Below are 18,182 nucleotides of genomic sequence, written 5' to 3' on the forward strand. Positions count from 1 at the left end.
AAATAAGTTTAATTAGGTTGCCAGTCTGTTAGTTGTTTAGAAATACTGAAGTCTTCTCTAGAGATCGCACTTAGTTTGTATTTCAATTCTTACCTATATAGAAGCAAATTATGTGTTGAGTGTTTTATTTTCTCCTTGTCACTTAACTTTGTACCCTTAAAAAAACCTTTAGCTGTCCCAAGCTGTTTTTCAAACCACAAACCAGAGTCCACTGGGCTCCAAACTCCTGACACCACAGCTCACTGCCTAGTCCTCTAGAGCATTCTTTGCAGTAATAATCATTTCTTTAGGTATGTCTGTGACCAAAGAGAACAGATGAAATGACATCACTCATTCTCAAGAATGCAGATTACTCACAAATGAGCCACAAGTTGGCACTTAAAGATATACCGATTTCTATGAGTTCCGCCACAGTTAAACTTTCAGGCCCTCCCCGCTGAAAGAAGCCAAAGTTGACAATATAAGAGGGGGGAGAGTAGGGCATGAGTACCTAAAGTAACTTGAGTATCCCTTCCCTTCTCAAACAAAAACCAGAGACTCCAGACAAAAATCCATACTATTAATGACTATAAGATTTCAGTGTTTCAGTATTATAATCCTCTTTATAGATTAATCTTTGTCACAATTTTCTTAGGAAAAATCCTAACGACTGAATTATTTAATAAATAAATGTGTAAAATGTTATGCTTCTCCAAACTCTGGAACTCAGTTTCAGAAAGTACGCACTAGTTTTCCTTCCTACCAGCAGAGTATGTCAGTGCCTCCTGCACACTCCCGCCACTGCTACACATTATTAAAAATAAAACATTCTGCCCATTTGATTGACAGAGTGGTGCCTCATTTTTTTAACTTGCATTGCTCTAATTACTATGTCTTTTACCTAATTTTCGCCTTTAGAAATTCCTTTTTCTTCTTGATTTGTAGAAGTACTTTGTATATTTAGCAATATTAATTCTGTCACGTGTTGCAAACATTTTTCCAGCTTACCATTTCAATTTTTAACTTTATTTACAGTGACTTTTGACATACAGGAGGTTTGTTTTATTTTTCTCACATAACCTAGCGATTCAACTTTTCTTTTATAGTTTCTTCCTTTGGTGCCATATGTAGAAAAGCTTTCCCAAGTTCAAGATTATATCGAAGTTTCCCATATTTTATCCTGAAACCTTTATGGTTTATTTTATTTTTTACACTTAAATGCTTAATCCATTTGCCGTTTACACAGGTATATGACATAAAGTCAGGATTACACTTATTTTGTTCCAAATGATTAGCCAGCTGTCCAAACATCATTGACTGAATTAACGTCTCTTCTCTGCTGAGTGGAAAGTCTGTCTTTATCTCATTGTTTCCACTAATATATCTATCTTGCGGGGATCTCAAACTCACCATAACCACAACTGAAATTCATGCTCTCCCCCACCTCTCCAGTGGTTTCCAACTCTGTGAATGACTACTTTGTTTACCGAGGTTTCATGTCAAGAACTTGGTTATTCCTTACCCTTACCCTCTCCATCACTACCTCTTTCCCCGCACACACATATCAAATCATTCAATTTAAATCAATTCTGTCTCTAAAATATAGCTCTAATCCACCATTTTATGCCCAATTCTATTACCATGGCCATAGTCCAAAAAACCATCTTATCTTTCCTAGACTGCAACAGCTTCCTCGTTGGGCCCCCGAATCCACTCTTGGCTCCTCCAGCACATTCAACATAAACAAGGTTAGGCCACTCCCTACTTTCAATCTCTGATGGCTTCCACTGCTCTTAGAACAAAGCTCAGAATAATTTAGGCTTGTGTGATCTAGCCCCTGCCCCCCTCCACCCCATGCCACACTTCAGCCTTCGCACAATTTCCAAACACAATGACCGGCTTTTCATCGCCTGAAGGCTCCCAGCCTTCACCTGAGGCATTCCTCCTATGTTCCACATTAACCTCCCTCTCCCACTCCGGTCCTTCTTGCCCACACACACGCCTGCCTCTCACTCCAGCTTCTCTTTCAGAGACCAGCTTACATGTCATCCCCTCAAAGACGCCTTTGGCCACCACTCTAACCACGTTAGTTGCCCTGCAAAGATGCCCTTGCTGCACCTAGTACTTCTCCATTGTAGCACTTCTCATTAGTGTTTCTATATGTTATAAAGCCTTACAACAATATCTCCTTTGGGTGGCAGCCCTAGTAGCTCAGGGCTGTGCTCAACTTGTTCACCACTGTCTCTTCAGCCCCTCACAAAGAGCCTGGAACACATTTGTGTGTTTGACCATACAGTCAGACTCACACAGTCCTCCGTCAAAGGCACTGCCTTTCTGTCCAAATTCTAATGTTTACAAGTACACTTTCCCTCCTAAGTCTCTATTCCTAGCTGAAAAAAACATTCTTTGATAGAAAATTGCAGGTTCCACCTGGAGAAACCATCACTATTTCTGATTCCACTCCTTAAACACATTCACAAATTTCAATTTTTTTTCCCTTGGAAAATACTTTCAGATCCACAGATACTAGCATCCAGGATTGGCTGTCTCCTAAATGCATTCTGATGTTCATTCCTTCTTTCATTCATTCATCCAATAGATACTTATTTCACACCAATGGTGCATAGCTGAGCCTCATAACTAAAACTGTATTTTTAATATTTTCCCCCTATATAATTATCTCTCCCAAACCAACTTTATTTACCAATCGTTCACTTGTTTTTCCCATGAGAAAACTACTGTGTCACCAGAGTCTATAACAGTCCAATTAAAAGCAAAAGAAACATTAGATTTTAGTAGTCTGTGCTGTTTCTTCACAATCAGATACATGTACCACCTCAAGAGTCCTTTGTAACAGTCTGAACTATCACCAGCAGCCCCCATCCTGCTGCCTGTTACCCCAGCCTGAGCCCTAGGGGTCAGAAAAGATAAGAGAACACTCAGGCCCAGCAGCAATTCCCCCAACCCACACAAGGGGTTGCCACATCAACTTTCCTTAATGACTCAGCTCTGGTCAAATTTTTTGAAAGCTTCTTTCCAAACGGATCAAAATGCAATCTTGTATTGTGACCAAAAGAAGTCTGAACCACAAAACGAAGAGTATAAACCCATCGAAAGGGTTTGGCAACAACTTAAGGCACACTGCTCAAAAAGGGCAGCTCCTGGGCTGTAGCGACCACACACTCCCCGCTAATGTTTTTCTTACTAGAGCCCGGCTTCCTCCTTTGGAGTCCCAGGTCATTGAGACCAGCTCTCTCTCTTCCTGACATGCCAGAGTGTAAGGGGGTCTGCAAAGTGGCACCTGCCTTTCAAAGATTTCTGGCCCAGACGTCCAGGCATAACTGCAGCCATATTCTCCACCTTTTCCTGAGTCCCCTAACTCTGCCACAGTCCATCTTCGTCCTGTGCCACAGCACGACTTTTGCCCCCTAGTGAGCCTTCCCAGTCTGGGGTGTGGAACCCCAAAGGCATTTTTGGTTAAGAATGGGCTACAGATTTTCTATTACTTATCACAAAAGCTTTGTTCAATCTTCTGTATATTATTTAAGAACTAAGTGATCAAATATCTATATATTTGAAAAACAAAATTATTTAACTCAACAGCAAAACACAATCATTCTGGATAACTATACCACATTCTAACTGTATGTGCTAAGAAGGGTAACATGAAGCATGCATGGTAACTGACTCATGTTACTGCCTATCAAAAGGAAGCACTACTTTGCACCCCTTTACTCTTTATTAAACTATCAAGATCACACACTAATGTTTATTAAAATAACCAATAGATTTGACTCTTTGACACATACCAACCCAGTGTCAACAAGGCTTCTGAAAAATAAAGACTCCTGATTTTTATGTCTTAATAAAAGGCTTCAGACTGGGGAAAGAGCTTTACATTTTTTATTAAAGTATAGTTGGCTGGCACTCAGCTTCTTTTTCTCACTTCCATTAACAAATTCCACTTCATATACTTGGCTCTTTTAATTGCAGCTCCTAAACAGAGATCATTTCTCAAGTACTTACGCACTTCAGCCTGGAGTTTTAACACATCTCTCTGTTGGGGAGCCAGCCTCCTAAGGAAGGGTACAACTTCAACTTTCAAAACCCAAGAAATCTAAATCAATGATAACACTCCATACGCAACCTCCAGAAGCAACATTATAAAACATATTTTAAAATTACTCTAATAACTACATTTTAACTTGCCAATTAAATTTCTGGTAACTTTAGGAAATGTTCAATAGGAGTCATCTTGACATAACACAACTCTAAGTCATGATTCATGAGGAACTTCGGGGTAGTTTGGGGGCCAAAAATAACAGGGATCTGGAGTCAGACACCCTGGATTTGATTCCTGCCTCCAATTTTTACTGCTTATATAGACCGTAGGCAAGTCACTGAACCTTTCTGTGCCTCAGTTTCCTCATCTAACAAAGGGGTGGTGTTACTTTGATTTTGTACTGTATTCCATCTTCTAGTCTTACATTAATCTCATATGTAATGGCCAAAGTTGGGGATCTCTGCACTAAAATGGGACACGACCATGTATTTCCTATCTTCATTCTGTCTTATTTCCCTTCTGCTTCAAGGTCAGATCCATAGACTCAAGATTAATAATTAAAGAGAAATATAAAAGAGGCAGAGGGCAAAGTGGAGTTTTGGTTGATGGGTCTTATATCAGTTTTTATGGCATCGGTGTGATGTCAAGTACACAGAATTGCATGGTATTGAATACTCGAATAGAGGAAAATATCTGCAGTGTATGAGTGGGGAAAAGGCAGGCTGGAAAATTAAGTTCATGTACAAATACATACATATAATGCATAAAAATATTGGAATGATATATACCAAAATAGTAACTGTGGTGAGTAACAGGTTATAAGATTACAGTGACATTTTCCTTCTCTGTGCTTTTCTGAACCTTCCCAAAATTTCTACAACGAACTGATAACTTTTAAAATCAGAAAAAAGGTTTCTTTATAGATATTTTTTTCCCCAGAAAACAATGCTCCTCATGCAGTTATATTACATCTAAAATCTGTGAAAGTGAAATTAGTTAATACTTATTGGGTATTTATGATGTGCCAGTCGTTACAGAAAGTATATTGCATAAATTCTCATTTAGTCTCCATACTCTATGATGTAGGTATTGTTCCAACCTCATTTCGCAGATGAAAAAAAAATTCAGGTTAATCATGTGAAGTCAGAGAGCTGGTAACTGGTGGGGGGACCCAAGATATGAACCCAGGTGACAACTCCAGAACCCCCTCACTCATGTGCTTCCAAAAAACATAATCTTTTTCTTTTTGTTCTTAATTTTTGTATCTTCCATGCTCTTTTTGACTCTCACCCTTTTGGGAGGGAGATGAAAATAGACAATGTGTGCATTTCATGCATGAGGCAAAGATCAGGCATTCACTGTACATACACAGTTATCTCTGCTTTAAACACACACAGCTTCCCAAAGAGAACATGGGAACATGCAGAACCAAAAGGGACTAGCACTGACCACTGGGCGAACCCCACCATTATGGGCTCTCACAGCACAGTGAACCTCTCCTTCCTGATGCTTGTCACAGCTGTATTTCACATTTGTTTGTTATCTGGTTACTTATTACATGTCTGGCACTATTCTGAGCACTTGAGATGTATTACTTTTCTTCTCATCATTATGGTCCTGACTTTACATACAAGGAAACTGAGGCCTAGAGAAGTTTAGACACTTGCCCAAGGTCACAGAGCTAGTGAGTGACGGAGCTGGGGTTTGACTTTGACCATGGAGTCATTGCTCTCAAATGAATGAATAAATGTATGAACAAAGGTACACTCTCTATTTTCTTAAAAAAAAAAAAAACTCTTATTAAGATTGTTTAATTTTATTTCTGTAGGTCCTGAATATTTCTCATAAACCATATTTTTTAAAATTCTTATTGCTACTGTGAACGGGATTTTTAAGTTATATTTCTAACTTGTTATTTGCAATGCTCTAGAAAAACTATAGATATTAACATGTTTATAACTTTTGTAAACTTTATTAACTAGAACTTTAGTTGATCCACCATTATTTTAGCTACATAATCTCTTAATTTCTATAAAAAATCATTTGTCTGTTCTTTCCAACATGGAGATATCATCTTTTTTTCATGTTGTCCAACTACATTATCAGGCCCTCCAAAAACTACATTAGATAATAGCGACCAGGCATCCTTGTCTTGATTCTAGTGGAGATGTTCCTAGTGACAGCACGAAGAATGACGCTGACTACTGGCTTAATCTTTCCATCATGTTAAGGAACTAGTCTCCAAGTCCCTTTTTCAAATAGTTTTTATTAGGAACAGATATTGAATTTCATCATCAAAAGCCTCTTCAGTGATTAGATAATTATGATTCTCCTCAAGCTATTCATAACAAATCTTATTAATGTGTTTTAGATTCATTGAATCATATTTTACATTCTGTTTCTACCTGCTCTGGCTGTAAAGATTTTCTTTTAATATACCAAAATTGAAATCAAGTAACTTTTTAAAATTTGAATTTGAATTTAACTATATTTTTAAAACTACATCCATAGTACATCAGTCTCTTTACCGCCTATACCCCAGGCCTAATCTATCCTCTATGACACCAAGAGAGCCACTTTCTAAATCACAAATATGGCTCTTCCTTATACTCAGAAATCTGCAAAGCCTCTGTGTTTTCTGTACGATAAAGTACATACCTCTTAGCACAAGCATCACCTCTTGTAACACAGCCCCCACCTACCTTTTAATCTTTATTTCAATCATTTTGATTCCAAAATGCCCCTCACTCATGTCTCCTTTTCTCATGATTCTCCTGCAAGGTCCTTCCTTATTTACTTCATAAGGACAACTGCTTACCTTCTTGAGCCAAAACGACTGCCACCTCTTCTGGGCCCCCTCCCCCCCAGTCCTCCCCACTATTTCATCCCTGCTTCTGCTGTGTCCCCAGAGCACCAAGTATAGATCTCTGGCATGGGACCTGCTACAACCCTGCTTGTACATAGTTCCACTTTTAGAGCAGGGGCCAGCAAACTTCTATGGAGGATCAGATGGCAACCATTTTAGGATTTCCAGGCCACGTTTAATCTCTGTTGCATTTTTGTCCTGACATTTTAATAATGTAAAAAAAAAAAAACATTCTGAGCTTATAGGCCATTAAAAAACAAAAAACAAAAACAAAAAAAAAAAAACAGGCCACCAGCTATGGGACATAATTTGCATGCTCCTAGTTTAGAGTCTCATCTCTGCCACTGGACTATAAGCTGCCCAAGAGTGGGGACAACCTCTTCCTTTTTATATTCCCCAGCTCCTGGCACACAGAGGTGTTCAAATCATTGACATCAATTAAACTGAAACATCAATAACTAATTTATCCCGACGGATTAAACACACTCATGGACAATTCCTCCAAACCTTGAACAATCTCAACAAAAAGTCATTTTATATTTTGAGTCTCTTATGCACCTTGACATTAAAAGTAAGTCAAAATCTGGGTGAAAAGATAATTTTTGCTTCACTGAGTAAGAAAAACTATAATTTTCAGCCAAAAAGCTCTCCCTCCACAAATGCAGAAAAAGTGCTTCTATGAGAGAGTCTGACTACTCCCTGGGCCCCCATACAGAATATAACTCCAGCTTTCGAGTAGCCCACTCAGTTTCTCATTGCAAACAATCATCTAGACTTGGAATACTGTTTTTGAATACTTGTCAGGTATCCCATCTGGCTATCAGCAATTCATTCACCACAACTTAAGAGAAAGCATTTTTCTGATGCATTACATGCCAGAGAAACACCAGCAGTTATCATCATTATAGCTAGCACCCTGCTCCCTGGTTCTCCCAACCGGAAATGCTTCAGAAAGGTGATGACCACCCCTCTCTGGTTAAGGAGCCAACATTGTTAAATTGTGAGAGATGAGCAATACTTTACTGGCATAATCTCTGTCTTAACTTTGAGAGCTCAACACCTGGCTTGCCGGGGCTCCCAAGAGCATGAGTTGGTGAGAAAAGGGAGGCAGCCAGGAGAAAACAGAGCCATTGCTAAGAAGACAATGACCTTGTGCACACCTGCTCTGTGAGGCCAAGTCCAGTTTAAGCTTCCAAAGGGATGGGCAAAACTGGAGAATAATTCACATCCACATCAGGCAGGCCCACCTGGACCCAGAGAAGCAAAGCACCAGAAGGTCCAAACAGTCTTCAAGCCAGACGGTGCTTCTGAATGTCTGTTTAGAGCAGGAATGCAGCCCGTATCAAACTGCCCCTCAACATACACACACACACACACACACACCACGACAAAGCTAGTCGAGAGCTGGATGTGCTGTTAGGATCTCCCTCTGCAGGCTGGGGTTCAGGGGAGGACTCCAGGTCCAGTAAGCCAATCAGAGTGGGTCCCTTGCAGGGGGCAGGTTACGCCCAGCAAAGCCACCAGTTCTGAGGCCCCAGGCGGTTTTCAACAAAACAAATCCCAAACCCCACTTCCTGGAGATGAGGTACCTAATGTGCTCCAGAATGGAGATGAGGGCACTGAGAGAGGGCCAGTGAACACCCACCTTCCCCAAACAAAATCAGCAGCCCAAAGGACCGGATCATGTGACTAGTCACACAGAGGGCCTGGCTCCCTACACATTAGTTGTCCCCAGGAGAGGACAACTTTTCATACATAGAAGCTCCAATTCAAATGATATTTATGAATTGTCATAGCCAAGACTCAAGCTCTGCCCAGTACAGAATCACATCAGCCCAGCCACCTACAGCCAACCAGATAAACAAGGGCACATCACTCAACTCTGAGCATCCTCACCCGCCCATGGACACACGCAGCTCTGTGCTTCTCTTTGAGGGGCTTCCCAAGCACAATTAAACCCATGGTGGGACAGCAACCTACACATGGAAGCAAAGAAACCAACCAAAATAAAACTTTAAATCAGTAAACTAACAGTGCTTTACCAATCATGCAAAAAATAAAAAGAGAAAATATAAAATAGGTGTGATACATTACCCAAAAGCCCTGCTAAGGACCGCATGTCCTTCTCCATCAGCATGTAAATCTCTTCCTCTGAGAAGCGGCCAATGCCGTGGCCGTGCATCTCGCGTTTCACAATTCCTTTCGTTATGTGGCATACGACCCACCTCAGCAGGTTGCTGAAGGGACCACCACCACTAAGAGAGAGCATCTTCCGGGTCTCATTGAGATTGTCCACCCACTGGCAATAAGCTAACGTCCTGGAATTGTGTGGAAACAAGTTACTACTGTGCATTAGATACATACCAGCTCCACAGGGTCCATTTCCAACCAACGGTTCAGAATTAGGCACACTCTGGAGGAACTGAATCCTTGCAGCTTTTATTTTTTTAAAAAAAAGCACTCTGCATGGCAATTACGACAGGCTCTAGTTGATGCCTAGACTTAGGGCCGGTGAGGGACACAGTACCAAATCTAGATAATGATGCCATGCTACAATTCTGCCAAATCTCTCCTGGTACCCACCTTCGGACCCTCCTCCTGTCCCATCCCCCAAGGCCATGTTTTGCTTTCTCTTAGGCTACTCCACAGACAACAAGTAGGAAGGACAGTGTGTACCTACAGGGGAATACCTGGCAGTGGCTGTGGTGCTGGCTTCATTCTCTTTCAGTTACACAGGTATATGCTCTGTGTTAATTAATTAAGCTGCACATTTTTGTTTGGCACATTTGTGCATGCATTTTATACTTCATGACATAAAAGGATTAAAAAAACTTTTGCCTTTGTGACAGGATTAGGGAGTAGGTATGTTTGTTATCAACAATATATATTATAAATATTACATTAACAACTTGCTCTGCAGAAAGTCAAATCTCTGCTTCAGTTTTTTTGCCAGGATCCTAAAGTGAATATAAATACCAAAAAAACTTGGTGGAATCATTCTTCCCATCTGGGTGGTGCCTGTGACAAACTCACCCATCCAGATGCTCCTACGTAATATGTATGTATGAACACTTAAGCAGCTATTGACTGTTCAAGCATTACGCTGGTTGTAATATCTGGGCCTTTGCTGATACTGTTCTCTGAACCTGTGGCTGCAGGAATTTTTTTATGGTTAACAGTGTTGAGTGTTGGTAGATAGAAATTAAAGCAGTTTCCTATCGAAAGCTGAGAAAAAATGTAGCTATGGGTGTACAGTCATAAGATATTTAGTTTTTCCTCGTAATTAGCAATAAAAGATGTATTAGCAATCATCTCAACTCCTACTGTTGGTTGATATAACAGTAATGGCCACTTCAACAAGATTAGAAAAATGAATAATATTTTTACAGAGAGAACACAAGGGATGATAGTAAATTGTCACTACTTTCCACTTCAAAAAAGGCAAAAAAGGGGCCCCAAAATTTTGATCATTTTATATTATTCCATGGTTTTTAGTGTTCTTTCCTTTACAAAATGAAAATAAGAAAAACGGATTTCTTTAAAAATTTTTAAGCACTCTTAATTTTTAGTGAAATGTCCTATAACCAATTTGAACACACTCTGTACAACCATAAGTCTTCTTTATTACCTTTTTAAAGGAATGCCTACAAATCTTGTTAGAAAACTTTGTGTACCTCTTTTTCATAAGTCTTTCAAAATAATATACTGAGGAATCAAGGAGTGGATTTTGCTGACAAGAGGAAAAAGTACATTGCAATGGTGACTAATTAATGTGTAGTCAATGGAGTTTTTGATATAAAAGATCTCACATTTATTCTAGTAAATTCTTTAAAAACATTTATACTAAATGCTTTTCCATTTGCTCTTCTTTACACCTGCAACTAATTAAGGTGTCAATTTTCACCTTCCATTAGAATAACTCAGCACTTTCATTCTAATTGTACTAGATCTAAATTCACAATAAAATGGCTAAACCAATCTTCATTATTTTGGAAGACAATGATCTGTGAATAAAACTAAATTATCCAGGGAGAGAAGAGGTAGATAGGGTAAAGGGGGTCAAATATGTGGTGACAGAAAGAAATCCAACTATGGGCGGTGAACACACAATGCAATATATATACCTTACTGTGAACTGTACACCTGAAACTTACTAGATTTTGTTAACCAATGTCACCATAATAAAAATAAAAACTAAAAAAAAACCCTAAATTATCCTAAATTAAGCATGACCAGGTAATAACAGCATCCAGAAAGCACATAAAGTATAAAAATAAGGAATATAGCGGCCCTAAATTGACAAGTTGATATGGGAAAAAAATATGTGCTTTGTGGGCAAAGTACACATAAACATAACTGATCTTGAAGGATAAGCAGAAGCTCACCAGGCAGAGCAAAGAAAGAAGGTGTGTGCAGGAAGCGAGCACTGGCTGGTTGATAAACTGCAAGAACTTCAGGACCAGTGAGTGGGGTCAGGATGCCTGAGGAAGCTTGTAAGGGTTTGAGGCTGGACGGATGGGGCAAGGATCAGTGTGGGTCTGAAGCAAAGGGGGCTGAACTTTATTTTGAAATCAAAGTTTAACCATTTGAAGGATTTTAAGCAGACAAGAAACATAATCAGATTTCCGGTGATGTGAAGGAAGGGCTAAAAAGGAAGAAACTGGCAGAAGATGGATGGCTAGAACACCATAGTGAGACCAGGCAAGAAATGACGGACTGAACTAAGGTGATGGCACAGAGGATGGTGAATAGAGAATGCACAGGAAAAATACTGAGATATGAGAAAAAGACCAACGTATATACAGGGTTAGGCGATAAGGAGAAATTAGGTGTTTTCTCCGAAGCTGATGATTTAAGTGGGTAATAATGCTATGAACCAATACTGGCAATACACAAGGTGGAACAGACTTAGTTGATGAAAGATGAGTCAACTTGTCACATGTGAGGTTCCCATGGGACCCTCCAGCTGAGGATGTCCTAAAGGATGAGAACTCAGGAGACGGCTTTAGAATCAAGATAGAGAATGTGTAGGCAGGGGCGTTAGTGGCAGTTTTAAAGCTGTGAGTGGAGAAAAGGTCTTCTAAGGAAGTTTCAAGGCTGAGGAGTGGTGCTAGGGAAACGACAGTTCAAGGGCAAGTTAGAAAGTTAGATGGCCTGCTTGGACAGAAATAGGACACCGCTTTCTCTGAGATGGAGAGAAGAAGGGTATAACAAGAGGTAAGGGGCTGCAGAGATGTTCAGAGTTTCTGCCAGATGACTTCAGTTTCCTCTGTAGAGCAAGAAACAAGGCCACGTACAGAAGATGAGGACACAGCATGGGTACAGAGCTCTGTAAGACTAATGGATTAGAGTAGTAGGTGCAGATGGAAGAGGCGGCTGTCTGGGCCACACGGCTGAGAAGGGAGGAGCCCCCATCACTGCAATGGTGTAAGGTTCTCTACCTGCAGTAGCGGGCTGAATGCAGGCCACAGAAGGAACACTGGGCTGACTCAGAATTTTGCAGCTAGATAATCTCAGAAGCTGTCTGGTCTTCCTCCCTTCTCTTTCCTGCCCTGCTCTTGATTTCTGTGCTCTCTTTCACTCCCTAAGCCCAATATTGTAGACACGTGTCAGGAAGAGAGTGAGCAAACGAGGGCCAGACAGGCTCTTTCAAGGTCAAGCCCTACGAAGTATACATAAATTTTAAATACCAAAGAAAATGAGAGCTTCATGGATTCCTAAATCAATTACCACAGGTCAATAACATCGTTGACACATGCTTTCCCACCATTGCAACCACAAATCCACCTCCTCCTGCAATCACACTTCCTGAAAACTCTGTCCACGGGGCGGGGCTTCCACCAGTGCCACTCCATGATACCACGCTTGTACAATCCCTCCTCGTTGCCAAATCCAAATCAAACTTCTTTCTTGAAATCGCTAGAGCATCCAACACTATTAATATCTTCCTTAAAATTCTCCCTTAGCTTACATCTCCATTGCTTTTTTCTCTCATCTCTTATGCATTCTCAAGATTTTTATCTTTATTCCCTTCATCTTCTTATGTCTCACTCATGGGGCGATCTATTTCCCACCCATGATTGCACCGATGACTCTCAACTCCATATCCAGCCCAGACTCCTGTTCTCAGATCCATGGATGTCATAAGAGGTCCTCAGGAGCTGCAAACCACAGCTTCCGAAAATGGACTCATCATCTTCCTTCCCTTCAAATGTGCTCCTCCTAACCCAACCCAGAAAGCAGCCCAGGAGTTATTCCTCAATGCTCCCTTTCCCTCGCTCCTGACAGCCAGTCACCCTAGCAGTTTGCCCTTTTCTCCAACTCAATTAACACTATAGTTCAGCCCTTCATTATTTTTCATCTTCGAGGACAGTGGCCTCCTAGCAGGTCTCCTGACATCCCCTCAAGGTCCTCCAAAAATCCATTTGCCTCAAGGCAGCCACAAGGAGCTTACAGATCTAATCATATCACACTGCTTCTCAGAGTCATTCATTAACTCCTCATAGCTCTTTTGTATGTCAGCTCCCTCCCCATGGTCCAGCACATCACTCTGCACCACCCCCATACACCACTATACAGAATTACCTGTGCCTCCCAAATGCCTCGTTTGTGCCTCAAAACTTTTGCAGATGCTGCTGGATATCCTAATCCTTCCCTACTGCCCAGCTGCTTCACCTGCCACACTGATTGGCCCTAGATTCTGTTGTGACACTGTCTCCTCTGGGAAGCCTTCCCCTCATCTCTCCAGCGGCTACTGGCTGCCTTAGCTTGGTCCCTCAAACTCTCCTCCAGCACTAATCATTATAAAGGCTCGATGTCTCTCTCCAGCCTGTGAGCCACTTGAGGACAAAGATAACTTCTCATTACCTTGCTTTCCCCAACACACACATACCCACACCTCCCACCCCCTGCTGCACAATGCCTGGCCACTAGTAGTCACTCATTCTCTAAATTTGCTGAAAGAATGGATTATTGACTGAATGAAAAAAGGCTTCACTTCTGAACCAGCTACCACTAACCACCATTTCTAAGGGGTAACAATATTTAAATAGAAAAATGGAAAGATTTGCAGTACCTATGGAGAATGAAGACGGGGCTGCCACTGCTCTCTTCTGAGATTTGTGTCACTCTCCCCTGGGAAGAGGCCTGCTGCACAAGGAGTCATGACTTCTTAACGGGAGAGGCAGCAGAGGGCTAATTTGGAAACTACACTAGGCTGAGCAATTAAAATAGTTGATCATTCTGAGAGCCTCTTTCCAGGAAATTGATACTCATGTTCTTTATTGCAACTGATGTATCTGATCTCTCCTAGAAAATGGGTTCAAAGAATTTTCTTTTTAATGATGATTATCTTAGTCAGAACTAAAGAACAAACCCTGATCAAACATTTTTTTTAAAAAAGATCAAGACGACAGGGAGGAAAAAAGCCAACTCCGGATTTTTAATGAAAATCTCTCTCATTACAACCTAACATAAGACCTGGCCCATAGCTTAATGAATATCAGTGTGTGGGAAACTGCAAACCATGGCAAACCACTGTTTGATGAGTGAGGCCTTGCTCGTAGCCTTCCCGACCATGAATGCCTTTCTCAGTGTTGCGCCACATCCTTGCCACATTTTGCTTGTACTCTAAATGCTCAAGGGTGCAGCAGGAGCATATGATGGGCTTTTGTAATTTCACGACATTTCACAGGTATTAGATTAGCTCCTCCAAGTAAGAGCCTTCACTCACTGCATCTAACACTGGGAGGGAGTTATCAGAGGAGAATAAGGTAACTGAGTGGTAATCAGGGAGAGTCTCCTGGCTGTTAGAGAAGATCTTGGGTAAGTCATTTTATTAAAGCTTCCCATCTCCCCAGTCACTGAAACTATACCAAAAACAAAACTCAAAATTTAAAAATTATGGCCACCTAAGAAGTGGCTTTGAATTCCCTGTTCTAATTCCTATATTTTTACGGGTGAAAATGTTATGACTAGTTGATAACAGTGCCCTACACACTTCCCTGTAGGGTTGGAAGTCTCTTAAGACACTTTCTGATGTCTGTGAGGAGACAGTATGTCACACAGAAGTTATGGTTTCTGTTACCAAAAATCAATTTCATCCCAGCAATGTGACCCTGTGTCTCTAGACTTCCCTTTATACCGACTTGCCTGCATTGGATCTAACTTATGCATTCAATGGAACAAAGGAGATTAAAATCTGTCTTCTTCATCTTTCATAATAGTTTTATAAAGCAAGTGGAACATAATTGTATGGTTTTCAAGTGCAAGGAAAACCACTTTTAGCTAGCTGAGTGTGCTTATCTGAACAGACCTAAAACCGAGCTTCAGAATTATGTCACATTACATAATATTGAAAGCTTTCCATTGTCTTTGCTCTTCAGAAAATCACACCTGAAGTGAAATAGTTTTAAAGTTTAAGACAAAATAAACATATCTGAAAACTCCAGATAATTGAATACACTGAATCGAACAATCAATTCCACCTCTGCATTCTCAGAATTTAACAAGCTTTCATGGAAAGTTCATCTTATAATATCTTCCTACATACAGTGGTCAGTTTCCTAGGCTGGCCCCAGTGTCCACAGGTGCACATTTGGTGTTTTGCCTGTGAGACTTGATAAGGGGATAGAGGCGAGGTGGCCAAGGGAGGAGAGTTCACAGAGTCTCTGCCTCTGGTATTTTCTTACCATGAGGGGACCTAGTCTTTTCTCCATTAGGATTTAGAGCTTTTGGGAAAACCTGTTCAGCATCTCCCCAGAGCGAGAAGTTGGCTAAAGGTTTAGAAAACTTGTGAAACAGAGATATATCTGTTTTTCCTTCTGCTACTGGAAACTTAGGGGAATTGGAGGAATCAGGAATTTTTTTTTTAAAGTTCACTATATTTGCATTTCAGTCAAGAACTGACAACCCACCTTCATTATTTCTTCCTCAAATTAACTCTTAAGGAGATACAAACGAGAAATAGTAGCTAACCCAAAAAAGTATTTTCTTAATTAAAGAGACTAGAAGTCTACGTATGACTCAAACAATTCCGCAAGCACTTGGAGGTTTGTGGTCTGTAAAATTAAGGTTCTTCCCTACCAGGGTACCACCTCCCGTCTCTTCCCCACCTCCCTTCAACCACCCTTCCCTCCCCCACCACTACACCCTGCCCCCCAGCAAATATGAGCAGGGACTGAAGAAGAGAAGGGGAAAGAAGAGAAGATAAACATCTACCAGGAAGTAAACATATGCAAAACGTTGCACACGCCTAGAACTAGAAGCAGTGATGGGTGGTACTTGGGAATCTTGCCAGACAAGTCTTTCTAATCAGAATATAAATTTTATGAACCACCACAGAAATCAAAGAGTTGTAACAGAAGCACCAACTGAAATGTAAGGTTTTCGGCTTCTTTTCAAGCAGCTGACAAAGTGTTAGCAACCCCCTCCCCTCCATTAATGGGCCCCTTGATCAAATAAGAAAGAGCTTTGGAGGGCCACATCAAGGCAAGGCACTGAGGGGTCAGCATGCTGGCCCTGTGTTGGTTCATCACTTCCCTCAATCGCTGCGAATCTGGGACTGGAACCTGGCAAGTAGGTAAGACAGGCTCTGTCCCACAGGTTTTTCTCTGGGGCTAAACATGTCACCTGCAACCATGCATTTTGGTCCACACTGCAAACCCCTGCACTCTTTGAGATGGGAGGTCCAGCAGTTCTCCACACGTGTTACTATAAGAGACCTGGTTCTTCCAGGAACACTAAGTCTGTGATTACTCCCACACAGATCTGCACCTATGTCTCCATTCTCTGCCTGCTTCCCTTTTTGTTCCCACCACCTTCACCTCTGTGTGAGATGGGAAGAGAAGCAGTACTTCAGGTCAGCCCTGGAATAAACTGGGCAAGAACTGAAAGTAGAAAGAGGAAAAGAAAAACAGAGGATCACTTAATTAAAGGCCAAGAGACAGAACAGTAAGCTTTCTCTTTAGAAAGAGAGCTGAAGAGATGAAATAGGAAGGTGATGGTGAAGAACCTTCTACAGTCAACCCCACATTGAGTAGATAGCTTTCAGCAGGGGAGGTAAAAGCTACTGGGTAAGCTACTGACCCAAGAGTAACAATTAATGTCCCCCAAAAAAGAGCGAGCTTAGCGATTCTTAATTAAAAGATAAAAGTTTGCAGAAATCAGAGAAAAAATGTCTTTTACCTACTGGAGGTGTATAGAAAGGTGCCAAAACTCCAGAAAATGGATGAAAGAAAAAGAAAACCCACATGATGATGAGTTTGTAAAGCAAGAAGAACCGTATCTGTTTAACCCACACGGTGCCACAGCCAGCAGAGCGCCACGTGCAGAATGGAGGCAGCTCATAAACACGGTGTGTGTGATGCTTCTGTCTCCGGGAATATGAGCTCGGAGTCAGGCAGTCAGGGCACAGACACTTGGAAAGCAGTAAGATTCTTTACTTCGGGAACAGAGACTCTCTTGTCAACTAAGGAAAACTGACAATAATCTGACAAAGCTGGCATAATTTATTTCGCCTAGGACTCCTGACTTAGATTTCTGCTTCCTCCTCCGGGTATCTGCTGCATTGTTACTTTAATTCAGCAGCTTGTATTGGTGAGGAGCCCCATCTACTGAAATATCTACCTCACTTCGGTGAGTTGCCGTCTAGATCAGGGGTCAGCCAAAGACTGCCACAGGCTAAGTAATTTTTACATTTTTAAATGGTTGAGGGAAAAAAATCAAAGTATAAAATTTCATATTCAACTAAATTCAAATTATAGTCCTTTTATTGAAACAAAGGCATTCTTATTCATTTGCATGTCATCTATGACCCCTTTTGCACTGCGACCGCAGGGCAGAGGTGAGTACAGCTGAGCCCTGAATGGCCCAGGTTTGAACTGCACAGGTCCATTTATGCACAGATTTTTTTTTCGATAAATATGTACAGTACCATAAATGTGTTTTCTCTTATGATTTTCTTAATACATTTTCTCTTGCTTACTTTATTGTAAGAATGTAGTATATAATACATATAACATACAAAATATGTGTTAATTGACTGTTTATGTTATCTGTAAGGCTTCTGGTCAACACTAGGCTGTTAGTAGTTAAGTTCTGAGGGAGTCAAAAGTTACACATGGATTTTCAACTGCGTGGGGGTCAGTGCCCCCCAGTCCCCACATTGTTCAAGGATCAACTAGAGTTACTACGGAGACATGGCCCACAAAGCCTAAAATATGTACAAGCTGGGCCTCTACGGACAGCGTCAATCCTGCTCTCGATTACCTAGAA

The 18,182-nt window shown here is 41.0% G+C and overlaps 1 protein-coding gene across 5 annotated transcripts in view; it reads right to left on the reverse strand.

Annotated features, from left to right (window-relative positions):
• The window catches only part of FAXC (failed axon connections homolog, metaxin like GST domain containing), a 59,335-nt gene that overhangs the window by 25,781 nt on the left and 15,372 nt on the right, over positions 1–18,182 (reverse strand). For 3 of the 5 annotated variants that reach the window (XM_016151980.2, XM_016151981.2, XM_036220223.1), the window contains one exon: positions 9,003–9,226. In XM_016151980.2, the coding sequence (XP_016007466.1) occupies positions 9,003–9,226 (224 nt within the window). Of the gene's footprint in view, positions 1–7,198; positions 8,224–8,804; positions 8,885–9,002; positions 9,227–18,182 lie in introns of those variants that run through there. The other 2 variants (XM_036220226.1, XM_016151982.2) reach the window with 2 other exon arrangements.

Source organism: Rousettus aegyptiacus, unplaced genomic scaffold (assembly GCF_014176215.1).
Source record: "Rousettus aegyptiacus isolate mRouAeg1 unplaced genomic scaffold, mRouAeg1.p scaffold_m13_p_1, whole genome shotgun sequence".
NCBI lineage: Eukaryota > Metazoa > Chordata > Mammalia > Chiroptera > Pteropodidae > Rousettus > Rousettus aegyptiacus.